Source organism: Xyrauchen texanus, chromosome 12 (assembly GCF_025860055.1).
Source record: "Xyrauchen texanus isolate HMW12.3.18 chromosome 12, RBS_HiC_50CHRs, whole genome shotgun sequence".
Taxonomy (NCBI): domain Eukaryota; kingdom Metazoa; phylum Chordata; class Actinopteri; order Cypriniformes; family Catostomidae; genus Xyrauchen; species Xyrauchen texanus.
The window spans coordinates 26,729,109-26,746,663 of record NC_068287.1 but is presented as its reverse complement, the minus strand read 5'-3'; the positions used below and the strand labels follow the sequence as shown (position 1 = coordinate 26,746,663).

Sequence of the window (17,555 nt, the reverse complement as noted above, 5' to 3'; positions counted from 1 at the left end):
TCATATTATTGGATTTACTGTAATAATCTCATTTGTCGTATCAGTTTATCTACTGGGAATTTACTACAAACTTTGGGATGTGAAAATAACATTTTGATGTATTTTGAAGATTTTTTTTTCTCTCGAAAATAATCGAATACTGTCCTCATTATTGGACTTACTGTAAACATGTCATCTGTAGTATATCAGTCTACCCATTGGGAACTTACTACAACCTTTGGGATATGAAATACAATTTTGATAAATTATAATTTATTTTAAATAATCTAATAGCCTATATACTGTATTCATATTGGACTCACTGATAAAATCTCACTTGTTGTAGCGCAGTCTATTAACTGTCAACATTTGGAATGTAAAAGTGTACTTTTAATTTTTTATGTATAACTTGCACGTCAACTGAATGAGTGATTGATTGGACACCGCCTGTTGTAATAGTGATTGGAAGTTTCAGACGTTTCCTACGAAAAGCAATGAAAGCGCATCGGAGATTTTTCAGTCATAATTCTGCACCACCACACCAACTGACAGTTCTGAGTGCAGTGTTTTATGTGAGTATAGTTATATACATTTATATATCATAACATAAAATCAACTATAGCCTATATGACTATTTTTCCAATTTCCTATTTTTAACTTGATCATTAAATCGAAATTACGAAAAAACGACTCATTATTTGTTTTTAATATTGGTTTTGTAAATTAATAATTAAATAAGTCGTTTTTTCTTTTTCATATTTTGAATCCTAATTGAACATGAAATGAACGAATGATACACGGATTCTAAATAACTTTTTAATTTCTTCTAAGAACTTGATTCTTTTTGTGAATCCAGCCCCTGGAATGTCATCCTGTTTAGGAAACGCAGCGTCTCAGGGGATCTCTGAAGCAACTAAATGTGATAGTGTCACAAATCCACTGTATACAATTGTGGTAACAAAATTAAATATAACTGACAGATCATTTAACCATGAACAGTGGAATCATGGAATTTAAGCCTATTATACAGGAATATAAGTAACAGTCCTCTCTCATGTAAATCTATCTTTCTGCATAGCAATATTTGGTGGTTTTTAATAAGTAAAATTAAGCATCTGATTACAATCGTGCTGACTGTAAACCTCACTGCGCATGCTCGAGTAACCGCGGCGTGCAATGTTTTGAAATTGACAAAGATGTCTGGCGGAGCGATGTCTATGTCCAACAGTCGTCACACAAACATGAACAATTCATACGATAGCTGCGCTTCAGATGAGCGAATGGACGTTGAAATAGACGCTGGTCATGCTGGAACAGACCGGGGAAACTCGGAGACAGGAACACGAGCAACTTGTTCATCAAATGATAGCGGCGGAGAGGATGATGAGACGGAGGCCGCGGATCGAGAAAGAGGAGCCTCGGGCTCGAGTACACCGCGTCGCGGGGATGGAGTGGTGCACGGTTGCGGCCGAGAGCAGGAGGTGTCGGTGGAAATCGGGGAGACTTACTTGTGCCAGCGAGGGGACAAAACATGGCGTAAGCACATACCGGAAAATTCCTGTTTGTATTTTATTTCAGAAACCGTTCATTTTATATTTTTTATTTATTCCAGCTTTTGTATAACCTATACCATTATTAACACACATTTGTTAAGAATCGTGTGGTTTGATAAACGCAATTTAACGTAAAAGCCTACTTGAAATACTATGCAACCTCAGAATGCTCATGTATTTTACTGTGTTTATTTTGTCTTGTCTCTCTCCCCCCCACAGATTCAGCAGAGGTAATTCAGTCTAGGTTTATCGAGCAGGAGGGCAGAGAGGAGTTTTATGTCCACTATGTTGGATGTGAGTGGAATGTTTATATTATGTTTAATTACAATGTAGTCACAGCACAAGCTCCTGTAGTGTCTTTTACAGTTCATGATTTATCACAGGTTTATGTAATCCATACAAATTAATATACTGAGCACTCTCTCTCTCTCTATTTCATTTTCAGTCAATAGGCGTTTGGATGAATGGGTTGGAAAGGCTCGTTTGGCACTGACAAAAACTGTAAAAGATGCAGTGAGAAAAAGTGTTGAGGAAGGAGGTGGAGGAGAGCTTGGGGACCAGCCAGAGAGAAAAATCACCCGGAACCAAAAACGTAAACATGATGAGATCAACCACGTTCAGAAGGTTAATTGTCAAACCTATAATTAACACTTTTGTGCAAGTCTTTTCCAAGTTATAGCAAATTTACAAATTTACATCCATTATGTATTATGTGACTGTGGCATGTTTTATTTTCCTTTGTTGTTTTTTGTATCAATATATGGGCTCTTTAACCTCCTGATACCCAAATGTGACTGCTGAAATGCACAAAAAAAATTCTAGAGCAAATATATTTCCTAAGAATTGATGTCAACATATGTGGACATTGGGACTACGTTTTGAATTTTTTTAATAATAATAAGCAATAGAAATCTGTTTTTTTTTTTAATCAAATTGTTTATTTTGCTTCCAGGAGTGTTGGTTATTCATGTTTTTGAGATGTTATATATATATATATAACATCAGAAATTAGCATTATCAATTCTGATTCAAAGTAATGACCAGCATCTTCCAGTCACTGTCAACCATGTTAAAATAAAATTATACATTATATATTCTGAATCTATGTACTGATTACCATTGTCCCATGTCTGCCAAGCATGTTGAGTGTGCTGTCTGTCTGCACTGTACTCAGAACAGTTCGATAACTCCATATAAAGCCTCTAACAGCTAGATTTTTCAGCTTTTGGATGAACCCATTGATTTTCAATTTGATATTGTACAGTGAATATAGGATTTCTAAGGAAAAAATTTGCTAAAGTAAACAGTAGTGTGAGCAGCATGGAATTTTGTAATAAATCGCTAAAATTTTAAAAATTGCATATTGGATGAAACTAGAGACTAATCTTTTGACTCAAACAGATTTCAATGTAAAAAATGCATTAGGTTTCTTCCCAGATGTAGCTTTGTTGGCGTTTCTCCCAAAGAAAAACATGTGGTTAAAAGTCTGAATGTGTCCATATCAGTCCTTTGGTTTAGTTTGTCTTTGACCTCTCATTTTTATATTCTTCCAGACCTATGCAGAGATGGACCCCACCACAGCAGCCCTGGAGAAAGAGCATGAAGCGGTAAGAGGGGGCACCATTTCCTAATACTTATTGAAAACCTCAAGAATAAAATTTTATTTATCACTGTAATAATTATTACAGGTTACTCTGGGTGTAAAGTTCTATTGCAGTGTTGGGGGTAACGTGATAAAAGTAACGTGTTACGTTAATCACATTACTTTTTTGAGTAATGTAATGCAATATTTTTTATTTTAGACCATATTTGCTGAGTTACTTTTTAAATAAAGTAACGCGTTGCTTTTGTACACCTCTACTGTCCCTGTAATGCGAGAAATCAGGAGTAAAATTGCAAATTTTGGGATGGAGATGTAATGCATGATTAGCATTGTATTTCTATTGAGTGTGAGGCCAGAGACAAGTCACTTCTGTTTAAATGAATGGTAGAAATTGGAATGCCCATCCAAGAAGCTCTAGCACCCAACAGTCAAAAGATGTAGAAAGGAAGTCCTGCCTTGCAGGTAAAAGAGCCAATCACCTTTTAGATAGAGACAATGCCTGTCAATGAAATCGCTAACGCTCATGCTCATTCCGTGTTATAGCGTAATATCATTTATATGTTAATCCACACTGTATTAAAAAAATCAGTATGTGTTTCGCCAAACGGCTTATAAGACTATTCTTTCACTGGCCATGATAGGATACACAGGGTGAAATACTCAATTCACTCACTTATGCAGCCAATTGCTCCGTGTTAGAACTCCCCGTAACTGGGAGAATGGGATGAGAAAAAGCTGATATGGATCAGTGGCTCCGAGCAACATTCTACATCGATTGTGTATGCAGAGAAAATATCTTAGTTTCTTAAAAGAGTCTAGATTTTTGTTTTATTATAAACAAGTAGTTTGATTAATGAAGAAACTGTTGTTATGGCATTTTGGTAGCATTTAAAACTATTCCATTCAAGTTGTATCAACATGCACATTTGAGGTAGGCTGTACATGGGCGCATTTGAAGTTGTGGCGTCTGTATGCACTGTGGATGAACTCAAAACAAACTTGCACTGTGATGACTTAAGTGAAAAATATTCATTTATTCATCAGACTTATTCCTTGAACATGTTAGGCTGGCATTCCCACTGAATTTTATCCTGACTTTTGAAAAACATCTTAATTGACTCTGACATTGTTGATGGGCACAGCACATGATGATATATAATGCAGGTTCAAGTGTTAGACTTTGCTGCTTTAGGTAAGACAGTGGTTATTCTTCATTATTCATATATTATTCTGCCATGTTGATGGAAAAACAAATCATGCATATTCATGTTATTGATTCCTTATTATAAATATGATGTGAAGACCCACTTTCTAAATATCTGTTTGTTTACTATGTTGTTTTGACATGAATGTTGTACAGTAGCTAGCATGACCTGTAATGTCTTTTTTATGCAATGCATGGCTTATTTGTATGGAATCCATTGAATAGCAGAAGAGAAAGTGGCTGTGAGAAAAAGTATCACAAACGCTTTACTTCCCATAAAAAGTTTCTTTTTTAATCAGTAACGCAATATTCTAACGAGTTACTTTTAAAATTAACGTTACCCAACACTGTTTATTTATATGGCATTCAAGAACAAAATGTTTATTTATTTATTTTTTTTTTTAATGTCTACTCTTTTGATTTGTCCCTTTTCAGATCACAAAAGTAAAATATGTGGACAAGATCCAAATTGGTAACTTTGAGATTGATGCATGGTACTTCTCTCCCTTCCCTGAGGACTATGGAAAACAGCCTAAGCTTTGGATCTGTGAATACTGCCTGAAGTACATGAAGTATGAAAAGACTTTCAGATATCACCTGGTCAGTACACAATATGGGTTTGTTGTTGATGCTTTAATTTCTGCTATTAAACCATAGGGGGTGCTATAAATCTTGGGCTAATGATTTGATGTCCTGAAATTTTGCAAGCATTTGTTCTAAGATCTGTATCGTATATTTGTTCTGTCTTTGTCACTCAGCTGATTTTAAATGATTTTGGTAGAGTTTAGAACATCCAGCATTTTCAGCTGGTTTACAACCAGGTTTATTTCTCTTTGGTTTTGAATCTTTTGTTTCTCAATGTCTCCTGTTACAGTCGCAGTGTCAGTGGCGTCAGCCCCCAGGCAAAGAGATTTATCGCAGAAACAATATCTCAGTGTATGAGGTGGATGGGAAGGACCATAAGGTAAGTCATATAATGTCCACCACAAGAATTAAGAATGCAACACAAAAACGTATGATTTGAAAATGGATTTCAAACTTGAACGAGAATGAAATTAATGAATTAAATGTATTGTTTGAAAATGCGCCCATAACTTTATATGTGGTTGTCAGTTTTCTAATTTTTTTCTCTCACTGCAATTATCCTTCTCACTGTAGATCTACTGTCAGAATCTTTGTCTTCTGGCAAAGCTCTTTCTGGATCATAAAACACTTTACTTTGATGTGGAGCCTTTCATCTTCTATATCCTCACTGAAGTCAACAAACAGGGAGCACACATTGTGGGTTATTTCTCCAAGGTAAAGTGTATCTACCGTTTGTTTTTTGGCATTGTATTTATACTTTGTGCCATTCAAGGTACAAATTTATCAAGCCTCATTTGTTATTCTTTTGTCTTCTCTAACGTGATTTATCTGTTTTGCATTTTTCATTGCTAGGAGAAAGAGTCCCCTGATGGGAACAATGTTGCTTGTATTCTCACTCTTCCTCCATACCAGCGAAGAGGATATGGAAAATTTCTAATTGCATTCAGTAAGTGTCACTCCTATAACCCTCGCCGGTTGTTCATCTCTGTTATAAGCACTTGCAAATAGTTTGTATAGATGGCTAATAGTCTCTTATGCTTGTCAGGTTATGAATTATCTAAACTGGAGAGTACAGTTGGTTCTCCAGAGAAGCCTCTGTCAGACTTGGGGAAGCTGAGTTATAGGAGTTACTGGTCATGGGTACTGCTAGAGATTCTTCGAGACTTCAGAGGGACACTGTCTATAAAAGACCTCAGGTACAAATCCCCAATTCAAGTACAACAATGCATGAGGTTCTGTCACACACTCAAGTAGAGGTGTATACCAGTACCTGCAGTACTGAGATTAGTAAATATTTACATACTCTACTACTTGGTTTTTACTGAAGAGGCTTCATAAATATAATGGACTAATGCATAAATGTCTATGCCCACAGTCAAATGACAAGTATCACACAGAGTGACATCATCAGTACACTACAGTCTTTGAATATGGTCAAGTACTGGAAAGGCCAGCATGTCATCTGTGTCACACCCAAACTTGTAGAGGAACATCTTAAAAGTGCCCAGTACAAGAAACCACCAATAACAGGTAATAGAGGCATCATTTTCTTTTGTTTCTTTTTCTTTAATACTGATAGAAAGCTCAAATACTTTATTTTAATGCCAAGAAAAAACTTGTGGAAGCTACGTTTCTGCCTGTGATTGATTACGGTGATATATTGTATCCATGCATCCACCTCAATGTTACAAAGCCTTGATTCAGTGTAACACGCATCTCTACATTTCAGTACAAATGCAAAGTCTCTTACTCACCATTGTATTCTTTATGATTTTGTGGGTTGGACATCATTGACCAATCGCAGAAATTTAATGGCATCATAAAGAATATGGTGGAGGCATGTGACTGTTTTTGTGTTTAAATAGCTGTTGATGTTTATAGATTACATTTTAATATGTTGTGAGTTTGTATGGCTGCTACCTTGGCCAGATGTCTTTTGTAAAAGATATTTTTTTTATATCAATGGGACTTCCTGGTAAAATAAATTTAAAATAAAATGTAATGATTTATTGAAGCTTGGTGCTAAAACATATATCAATCTATTTAGTATTCTTGTAAAAACTGCATAAATATGCTTTGCCTTTTCCTGACTAATCTTAGCTTTATGTTTGTGTTTATAAGAGTTTAATTAAAATGTCACATGTTGTGTTTTTACAGTGGACACACTTTGTCTGAAATGGGCACCACCTAAACACAAGCAAGCTAAGTTCGCCAAAAAATGAGGGGAGTTATGAACATCAAAACAATGAAGAGAGCGATACTACCACTTCATCCCAAATGTTTTGTCACATATTACCTAAATGTCATTTAGAAATACTTTCTCTAAGAGAGACGATTGTACATTCTTACTGTATTGAATCTTATCCTTTTTTTTTTAAATAAATGAAAAGTTATATTCATTTTAATTGAGAGCCTTCTTTGAAGACAGCATTTTATTGCATCATTGTAGTACTTTATTTGTAGTACTTATCTGTGTTCTGTTAAGTGGTTTAATATTTTATTCTGGACTCCCCTTGAAGTTCACATGGCTTTGTTTAATCAAGCACTTGAAGAAGAAAAAAAGCTATGAAGGCAAGCATCAGTTAGGCTGAATTATTCATTAGGCACTATAGAATTACCTTTTGCACATGCAGCACCTGTCTGGCTTTTCATCTGAAAGTTGATAGGCTACCTATAGACATTAGTGAGAATCATATATTAAGTATTAGGGAATATAAGGTGGCGGGTCAAATGACTTATCTATTATAATGTCTCTTGTAAATTATTAATATCTGAAATATCTTAGTACTTGTAGTGCTAAGAGATTCTTATGCCATTGAAGTATAGTATATACTATTGGCTAATCTTAGAGGTTTGAATGGACCAGGATTTTGTTCTCAGTAACCTCTGCTTGAGATTGAACAGGCAACATATATTATTTGTTCCTGAAAACTCCAAATAGTTTTATATGTATAAATCCAATGATAATACCTATTAATTATGGCATTGGCAAAATTAGATAAGTAGCTTATTATTAGTTTATTAGTAGTTCTTAGCAGTAGTTATGTATACACTACCAAAGTTAATGTTTTGAAACACGACTGAAATGTGTCTCATGATCTTAAAAATCTTTTGATCTGAAGGCCTATGCTTAAATGTTTGAAATTAGTTTTGTAGACAAAAATATAATTGTGCCACCATATTTCAAGTTTTTGAATGTCTTGGACCAGATAATAAAGAAAAGCAGCCAATAAGTGAACAATATATAGGAACTCCATCAATACTGTTTAAAAAGCATCCCAGGGTGACATCAAGAAGTTGGTTGAGAAAATGTCAAGAGTACATGTCTGTAAATTCTAGACAAAAGGTGACTACTTTGAAAATGCTAAAATATAACCGTTTTGATTTATTTTGGATTTTGTTTAGTCACAACATAATTCCCATAGTTCCATTTATGTTATTCCATAGTTTTGATGACTTAACTATTATTCTCAAATTTAAAGAAAAAAAAAGAATGTTTCAAAACTTTTGACCATTAGTGTAAATGGAAGTAATCAGTTGTTGATTATTCTGAAGAAGAAACCGTGTAGGCTAATGTAAAAAATTAATTTTAAAGGGATAGTTTACTCAAAAATTAACATTCTCATTGTTTACTTACTCTCATGCCACCCCGGAGGTGTATGACTTTCTTCTGCTGAACACAAAGATTTTTAGAAGAATATTTCAGCTCTGTAGGTCCATACAATACAAGGGAATGGTGACCAGACATTCAGAGCTCCAAAAATCACATAAAGGAAACATAAAAGTAATCCACACGACTCCAGTGGTTAAATCCATATCTTCAGAAGCAATATGATAGATGTGAGTGAGACAATATTGAAGTCCTTTTGTTTTTTTGTTTAATTTTTTACTATAAATCTCTACTTTCACATTTTGAACATTTTCACATTTCATGGATTTAACCACTGAAGTCGTGTGGATTACTTTTATGTTTCTTTTATGTGATTTTTGGTTACTATTCATTTGCATTGCATGGACCTAAGGAGCTGAGATATTCTTCTAAGAAAGTCCTACACATTTTAGATGGCACGAGGGTCAGTAAATGAAGAATTGTCATTTTTTGGCTTTCTTAATTATTTAAAAAATATATATGTAAATTGGCTATTGTCATTCTTTGGTTTTTTGTCATTTGGCTTGAGAAATGATTCTGGGTGACCTAAAATTGAATCCAATTGAAAGACTGCTGTGCACTAGCGCTTTCCGTCTATATATTGCAGGAATTCTACTGCATTTCCCTGAAATGTTCTCTGTGTGAATCATCTCATGCTGAGAACAAGGGGCTCATTATTCGGACGAGATTGAAACCGCGGAATGTGATTGGATGCTGCCAGCAGGTAGAAACGCACAGGTACTTTTAGTAGCCTACTCAGGCATCCGATTTTTTCCTCCTGCGTTTTCGTTTAGTTGTATTTACTTACCTCACGCTCACATTCGCACCTTTTACTACAACTCTCAAAGCAGATGTAATTGAATGTGGGAAAGATACGAGTAGGCCTTATGTACCGTTTTCAGAAAAGGCATTGCAAACCCGTAGCTTCGCGCGAAATTAAAAAGTTGATGTAGGTTAAAAAAAAATAAAACGCGCGTCAGACAGACACAGCTCCTTCTTTTACAATTTTGTTGGATTACTTCTGTAATATTTATCTTTTGGATATAGAACCTCCTACATTCCAGGTAAGCGTTTTAACCCAATTGTTGATGACAATGTTGGTTATTCTTTGTTTGATTATAGAGCCCAAGGGTCACACCAAGGGAGGGGGAGGGGTGGGGGGGGATCTACATAATTTATAATTCTTTAAAACATTCACATAAATATTTACAGAACACCGGCAACAAACTCAGAATGACTGATGCAAGGATATCGCTGCTAATGCTCTTGATTTTATCAGGTAAGCCATTAGTGGTGTAGCGGCTCAGTTGCAGTCAAACCATTTGATTCACTCATTTATTAATAAATCCATCACACTGAATAAACAATTTTTTTAATTATTATTATTCCTGCATTACAGGTGTGTTGACATGTGAGGCACAAGGTAATTTATTTCTCCTTCCTTTTCTTTAGGTTTGTAACCTTACACTAAACTGTTTATACTCAAATGCCTCATGTGTCATACTCCTATTTGTGTAACTCGTTTTGAGACCATGAGCAGAAGTAATAATACTCTAGGGGTTTGCTATGGCAGGTGTGCTCTAGTAAGGAAATCTCTTCTGTATTTACTCTAATTCTCTTCTGACCTGCTCACTTAAGTGTGTGGTAGGCCTCCGCTTGGGAAACGCATCGTAGGAGGAGTTGAAGCATCTGAAGGAGCATGGCCATGGCAAGTGGACATTCAAATGGGAGCTAGTGGCCATGTTTGCGGTGGATCCATCATTTCCAGAGATTGGGTTCTTTCTGCTGCACACTGCTTTCCTTAGTAAGGCAATGGCTTGAGGATCAATCACTGGAATAATAAACTTTGGTCAGGGTCTGCTCAATTTACATTTTTATATAAGGCCAGTTATCTGCTGTCTTTACATTACCGGTAAATAATAAAAAAAAATTGACACAAAAATTAAATACATAAGTAATGTACTTCAGTAAGGCTAAAAAAAATTAACGTTTTGGATCAGAATCAGAATGTGAGGTACTGGAACATATTAAAGGGATAGTTCAACTAAAAGTGAGCATTCATCATTTACTCACTTTCATGCCATCCCAAATGTGTATGACTTACTTTCTTCTGCTGAAAATGCTCTGTAGGTCCATACAATGCAAGTGAATATTGACCAGACATGTCAAGCTCCAAAAATCACATTAAGACAGTATAAAAGTAATCCATACAACTCCAGTGGTTAAATCTATGTCTTCAGAATCTAAATAAGTGCGGGTGAGAAACAGATCAATATTCAAGTTCTTTTTTTACTATAAATCTTCACTTTCACATTTACTTTCAAAAGATAGTAATCTTCCCACAAATGTACACAGCACATCGTAGCCTTTATTTACAACGATGCTGGAGCCGTTGTGCAAGTCCAATGCAGATAAATGAGACACAAGCGAGTTAAAGATAATATATCCATGTTTTGAATCACAATACACTAAGCATAAAGATTAAAGAACATTTACCTGAGCTATACATCCCAAGAAACCTCAGGCTACACAAAAAATATAAATAAATTCCAGAAACTTTACACGCGTCCAGCTCCCACATTGGAGCGTCACATTTAGAAGTGATTATGCCCTGTTCCCTTCAAAGACAATTACCCTTCACTGTGAGAGCTTTGTATGTCAGAACCAACTTTCTAATTGATTCTTATTGGAAAATTTGTTTGGAACGACCCTACAGCATGGAATGTGCTCCCTTCGAAGTGCCCTGTTAAGGCATGATCAGCACCAGTTAGAACACAGCCAGTTTTAGGTGGAGTATGCATTCTCATTCTAGAAAGCACTTGATTGGACATGGTTTCTCACATTCTATGTGACGTAATGGATGTTCTTGAGTCTTTTTAGCTGGAAGAGTGAGACAGCAGATTTTAAATGCTTGTATCTGAAAAGAGTTATTTCTATGTTTAGAAGTACACTATCATTTAGATGACCTTAAAGCTAATATATATGGACTAAAAGCAGCAAAACTTTTATTTTGATTTCAAAGTGTACACATTACAAAATACAAATTGCAATGTATAAATTAGAGGACATTTTAATTTTATCCTGCATTTTCAAAACGTCACTGTTGTACCATATTCAAACGTCCCTTACATGCCAAAATCAGCTTGTTTCAGAGAATTTTATTCATTTACCCTAAACTTTAATTATTAAAATGAAAATTCTATCATCATTCACTTATTATCATTTCTCCTATCCTTAGCCCTTCAGAAGTGTCTTCATATCGTCTGTACATGGGACGTCAGCAGCTCAATGGCCTAAACACATTTGAGATTGTCAGTCTGGTGCAAAGGGTGGTAGTTCCAGAGGGGTACTCAAACCCTCAGCAGGGCAGAGATGTAGCATTAGTTCAGCTGCGCTCTCCGGTCACCTGGTCAGGCAGAATCCAGCCTGTGTGTCTACCTCATTCTGGCCTACAGTTTGACAGTGGAACCTTATGCTATGTCACAGGCTGGGGCCACACACAGGAGGGAGGTAAGTGCATCAAGCAATAAATAAGGGTTTCCTGAGAAAATAAGATTTATTGTAGAGGATTTAAGTCCATGGCTGAGGCTTTGTGTATTAGGAATGGAGAGGCAATGTTTCCTAGGGAGTGATTGTTGAATTTCTTTCCATTAGATTTCTGTAGTGGTAGTTACAGAACAGGAAGTCAGGAACAATTATGGACTTATTTAGACAAGCACACCACACATGCCAAGTTTAAAGCTTTATTGTTTGAATATGCTGTAGAGCTATTTTAGTTTGTCGTCCTAAAACCTGGAAGAGAATTAGTATTTTTGAGCATTAAGTTACAACAGCAAAACTAATTTTATGGCTTATAGATCTTGTGTAGAAACAGCTCCTTAAGATAACAATTGTAGGCTACCACTTTTAACAGAGTGGGACATTGTGGTCTAAAAAAAAAAAGATATGACAAATGATATTATCAGGATAACAGTTTGAGTGAAATATTTGTGCAAACCCTGATGATTAGGAAAACCTGTCCTTTTGTACAAAATGAGTTAACACAGTAAATGTCACAAATGTGCTTATTTAATTATTGATCATGAATTTGTGTGGAATCTTAAATATCATATTCATACATTTTTCAAAATTACGCAGAGGGTTAATCACTAGCATGCAAACAACAGTGAGAGGAGCAGTTTTTCACACCTGCATTCCAATGTACATCTTGATGTATTCCTTCCTCATGCTCATGCAGTGTGTTTTCATCAGATGAATTGGAGGCTAAAAACTATTAAAGTGTGACGAGTCTCACGCTGTGTGTGTGCAAGCCGTTAGTGCATGAAAAGCCAATCAACTATTCAGCCCTTTTCAGTGAATCGCACCTGCAAAATCCTTAAACTTTTTTTCCAGGTTCAATTTATATTTTGAAAAGACTTGGGCTTTATAAACCCCACGATGTGGGCTTATGTATTCTCTTTTAATTGTTTAATGTCATTTTGAATGTGACCATGGTTTAAAGAGGGTGTACCTGTATGCTGGGTTTGAAATCTCAAGGATTAACAGTGGTGTTTTCCTTTTTACATCACGTGATGTTCTGAAAGCAAAAAGAAACCAATTAAACATGGAATGTAGGCTGTCATCCACGCAACGTGACTGAAGCAAAGAGGGAACTTGATTAACAGAAAGTGAAGCGATGCCGGCTCGTGATGCGCAAATGGCTTGCACGCGCTGCACAAGTCTGTTGGGCATACTGCAGTCTCGTCGTATTTTAACTTTTTGTTTAGTCTCCCATTCAGCTCATGAAAACACGCTGAATGATCATGAGGAGGGATTACATCAAGATGTAGATTGGAATGCAGGTGCGGAATTTATAAATAAATAGTCTACTCCTCTCTCACATTGCTGGCGTGCCATTGATTACCCCTCCGCGTGCCAGAGGTTGTCGACCCCTGGATTACTATGTCTAAGTAATGCAGGATAGCTAATCACAGTTTTTTTTTTCTCATGTGTTAGTTTAACTGTGCTCAATGTGTTTTTCTATGGGGAGTAGTGTGCTAAGACTTACTGTGATAGCATTTATGTGCATGTTGAAATTTGCAATCTCTCTCTTTCCCCCAAATAGTCCCCCTCACTGGAGCTGGGGCTCTACGGGAAGTGCAAGTGCCCCTTGTTGACCAATCTTCCTGCCAATCAATGTACCACATTCAGTCATCTAAATCAGAAACAGTGAACATCCTATCAGACATGATCTGTGCTGGATATATGGAGGGAGGCAAAGATTCCTGTCAGGTACGGGACTACTTAGTATACCATCTTACACATCGTGCATTAACAAAAGAGCACTAAACCGTTTAGTACTTGACCTCTTTTAATGTAAATTACATCCTTTTTTTGCTCTCAGGGAGACTCTGGAGGCCCTCTGGTTTGTCCTGTTGGCAATGGGACATGGATTCAGGCAGGAGTTGTAAGTTTTGGACTTGGATGTGCTCAGAAGAACCAACCAGGTGTCTATTCCAAAGTCTCAAGTTTTGCTGGCCTCATCCGCACCACAGTACCAGAAGCTCAGTTGCTGGGTCACTCTTGGAGGATTGAAAGTCAAATGCCTCTCATTCTATGTCTCTATTTTGCATTAGCGCTCTTTTGTAGATAGTAGTTAAGTACATTGTGGTATTTCATCTGTGTGGCATTGACTGCCAAGTTGTTGTGTTTTAATGTAGTCAATGCAAAGCCTCAGAAGTGCAAATGTAATGACGTTTGCTAAAACCAAACAAAATGAGTGCAAATATATTTTTTGTATAATTTGTGTCGATGGAGTGATTTAGCTATCTGATCCTGCCTAAGCAATAATCTAGTTGCTACTCTGTTATTATTGTGTATGAGATTGCTTATGTGCATTTTTAAATATGGTAAAAACATTGTCACTATAACTTCAAAACACGGTAAAATGCCAATATTAATATTTTGTATTTTCTACTCCGATTTGTAATGAAAAGTCATATCAGTTTTACTTCATAAGGCATATTATTGCATATTGCATATTACATCTCGTCATGCACCAAAGATTGAACTTATGTATTCAACAGCTGTGGTTTAACCGCTTTTACTTTTAGTTTATCTTCTTTTATTCTTTCGCTCATATTTTTTTTTTTCCAGGGTTGATTGTTGGAATTTCACTTGACATCTTTTCATCATTCTTGATCTATCATGATATGCATACTTGTCATACATTTTATAATACTTGTAAAAGCAGTTTGAAATATTTTTTTATATACATAAAAGTGATGCAGACACAAACTGTTGATATTAAGACTTGTGTATTGAATGAAAATTCTCTCATCATTTACTCACCATAATGCCATCCCTGATGTGTATGACTTTTTTCTTCTGCAGAACACATAAAGTTTTTTTTGGAAAAATATCTCAGCTCTGTCCTCACAATGCAAGTGAAGAGTGACTAGAACTCTGAATATCAAAAAAGGACATAAAGGAAACATAAACCTAATCCATAATACTCTAGTGGTTAAATCCATATCATCAGAAGCAATATGAGAGGTGTGGGTGACAAACAGATACATTTTTAAATCCTTTTTTTTTTAACTAAATCTCCACTTTCCCATTTTGAAAGTGAAACTGAAAGTGGAGATTTATAGTAAATAAAATAAAAAAAGGATTTAAAAATGTATCTTCTGATGATATGGATTTGAGTATTATAGATTACTTGGCCTTTAAAATATTTTTGGACCTTCAAAGATCTAGTCACCATTCACTTGCACTGTATGGACCTACAAGACATTCTTCTAGAAATCTTTGTTTGTGTTCTGCAGAAGAAAGAAAGTCATACACATCAGCATGAGGGTGAGAAAATGATATGATATTTTTCATTTTTGGGTGAAATTTGGGGGGCTAAAGGGATAAATGTCACATTAGTAGGCCTACATGTCCAAGATATATTTCACCCCCAAATCAAAAGACAGAAAAAATGTATTCTATTTTGCATGGAAAATAATGACAAAAAGGTAGTATCCATCTATCCATGATTTGACTGGTGCAGATGTTGTGCCGCCTACAAGCTCCAACAGACAAAAAAGAGCCAGTCTCCGTAAAGTTGCGCAGTAATGCGCAGGGGTTTTCGATTTCTAATTTTTTGGAGTCGACACCGACTCGTGTTGGAGTCAATGGAATCGACACTTCGACTCTATTTATTTCCAATCAGGATAGTTTCAAAATTCAGGATCGTCACCAGGGATGCCATTAGTAGGCAGTGCCATCCCAAGTGACATTTTCACCCCAAAATTGCTTGTCAGTCATGAGCGAAAAATCTAAGGAACTATTAAAATAAGTTTCATTTTCATTTGTGTAGGCCTAGCTCACTCAACTGCTTATTGTGTCCGATTACCACTCTGTGATAAAGTTGAAGTTTTTATGGAACTGCTGGTCAGTTTCTCCTACTCGAATCCAAACAATAACGTTAGTGGGACGGGAGAAGCTGCTTCCATGCCGATGGAAATACAAATCGCACATATTTTCTTGCACGATTCACTTCAATAAGTATATTAGGCTAATAGTCCTATTATGGAGATGTAATAAAATACAAAATAATTAATATAATAATTTGAACAGTTGTTTCTAAAGGCGGGGGACTCGACTTACATGACTTGACTCGAGTCTGACTTGAGTGGCAAATTTAAGGACTTGTGACTTGCTTGACTAAATGAAGAAAATGGCTTGACTTGACTTTGAATTGACTTGAACAGCATGACTCGACAATGACTAGAATGTTTTTTGTTATTATTATTTTCAATAACTTATTATAAACAGTACTGAAATGTGTTTTAAAAATATTGCGACATAAATTAATTAATATGCAAAAATGTAAGCCAGCCAGCATCTGCATCTGTGCGTTAACACTGCGCTCACAACGCGCCAAAATGACAGATGATTGTCGAGTTCCCAAAATAATCTTGTTTAGATATAAAGATTTCGAATTGGACCGTGTGAATAAAAACAAAGTATGACAATAGCCTATGCAACGAAAAAATATTATACAACCACCACAACCTCGAATTTCAGACATTTCAAAAACCACAAGGAAAGGTAAGTAAATCATTTCATTATCAAGAAAGATTCATATGTAAAATTACTGTTCAAATGTTTGAGAGTTGTCAGTAGCCTAAATTAAAATTATTCACGATTAATCTTATGTTTTGTAGCGTGACAAGTTTGAAAAGACCCGACAATTACACTCTAAATGTGTGTGTGCCTTTTCTAAACCTTAATTCTCAACAGTCAACAATATACCATAACCATTTGTTGGCAATATAAAAACGTAACAGGCAGATTTGCAGTCACAACACTTTCTTTAAAACGTGACAAGTAGTATAAAATGTACAGAATGACTCGTGACGAAATCCAAGTGCTCTCATAGTGATTATGACTTCTGAAGACTTTAACGAAAGCCCTTGAATGCACCTGAATGACAATTTTATATAAATGTATCTCTGAAGGGAACTGACTGTCTTCGATGGCATTTTCTATAATGCCTAATAAAGTATTGTTTATAAGTGCAGGGCTGCTTTCTGTTCAGGTGTTAGCCTACCAATGTAACAGTTAGGCTATATTTGCATTTTCAATTCAGCCCGTCTGCCATTTTTGTTAGATCAATGTGAAAATCTGACCGCATTTTTACACCTATGCGGCGTTATACATTTTAAACAGTTCATTCAAAAAAATCTAAATAATTCGGATAATAAGGTAGCCTATCTAAAGTATTTTTAAGTGCCCACGATAAAAATAGCGTGCATGTTCATTAACGCAATTTACTATATAGGTAGGCCTATATATTATATATTGTATAACACATTGCTGTTATACAATTCATATAAAAATTAATGTAAAGATATGTATATAAGTTAATCTTTTCAGAGCAAAAATAAATATAAATGTCAAAAATTAACCTATTTTAGTAGACTACTGTGGCTTGACTTGATTCTCATCAGGACT

At 35.6% G+C, this 17,555-nt stretch overlaps 2 protein-coding genes across 2 annotated transcripts; both read left to right on the top strand.

Annotated features, from left to right (window-relative positions):
• The first annotated feature begins 1,148 nt into the window (after nucleotides 1-1,148).
• On the top strand, nucleotides 1,149-7,282 carry LOC127652908 (histone acetyltransferase KAT8-like). Its single transcript, XM_052139352.1, has 11 exons — nucleotides 1,149-1,515; nucleotides 1,752-1,826; nucleotides 1,978-2,156; nucleotides 3,086-3,139; nucleotides 4,775-4,939; nucleotides 5,214-5,303; nucleotides 5,498-5,638; nucleotides 5,777-5,870; nucleotides 5,970-6,120; nucleotides 6,300-6,454; nucleotides 7,082-7,282. The coding sequence occupies exons 1-11, from the start codon at nucleotides 1,176-1,178 to the stop codon at nucleotides 7,144-7,146; spliced, it is 1,509 nt and encodes a 502-aa protein (XP_051995312.1). The 5' UTR covers nucleotides 1,149-1,175; the 3' UTR covers nucleotides 7,147-7,282.
• A 2,527-nt stretch (nucleotides 7,283-9,809) lies between these two features.
• si:dkey-16l2.17 (serine protease 33) lies at nucleotides 9,810-14,205 on the top strand. Its single transcript, XM_052138453.1, has 6 exons — nucleotides 9,810-9,852; nucleotides 9,973-9,996; nucleotides 10,212-10,377; nucleotides 11,812-12,083; nucleotides 13,678-13,844; nucleotides 13,957-14,205. Exons 1-6 carry the CDS (start codon nucleotides 9,834-9,836, stop codon nucleotides 14,203-14,205), a joined length of 897 nt encoding a protein of 298 aa, XP_051994413.1. The 5' UTR covers nucleotides 9,810-9,833.
• The last annotated feature ends 3,350 nt before the right edge of the window (nucleotides 14,206-17,555 follow it).

Excerpts from the sequence above, each read along its gene's own strand:
- LOC127652908 (XM_052139352.1), top strand. The coding sequence starts at position 1,176 with ATGTCTGGCGGAGCGATGTCTATGTCCAACAGTCGTCACACAAACATG. Across the intron at positions 5,304-5,497 it reads TGGATGGGAAGGACCATAAG|ATCTACTGTCAGAATCTTTG; the intron begins GTAAGTCATATA and ends TTCTCACTGTAG. Across the intron at positions 5,639-5,776 it reads TTGTGGGTTATTTCTCCAAG|GAGAAAGAGTCCCCTGATGG; the intron begins GTAAAGTGTATC and ends TTTCATTGCTAG.
- si:dkey-16l2.17 (XM_052138453.1), top strand. Across the intron at positions 10,378-11,811 it reads GCTGCACACTGCTTTCCTTA|CCCTTCAGAAGTGTCTTCAT; the intron begins GTAAGGCAATGG and ends TCCTATCCTTAG. Across the intron at positions 13,845-13,956 it reads GAGGCAAAGATTCCTGTCAG|GGAGACTCTGGAGGCCCTCT; the intron begins GTACGGGACTAC and ends TTTTGCTCTCAG.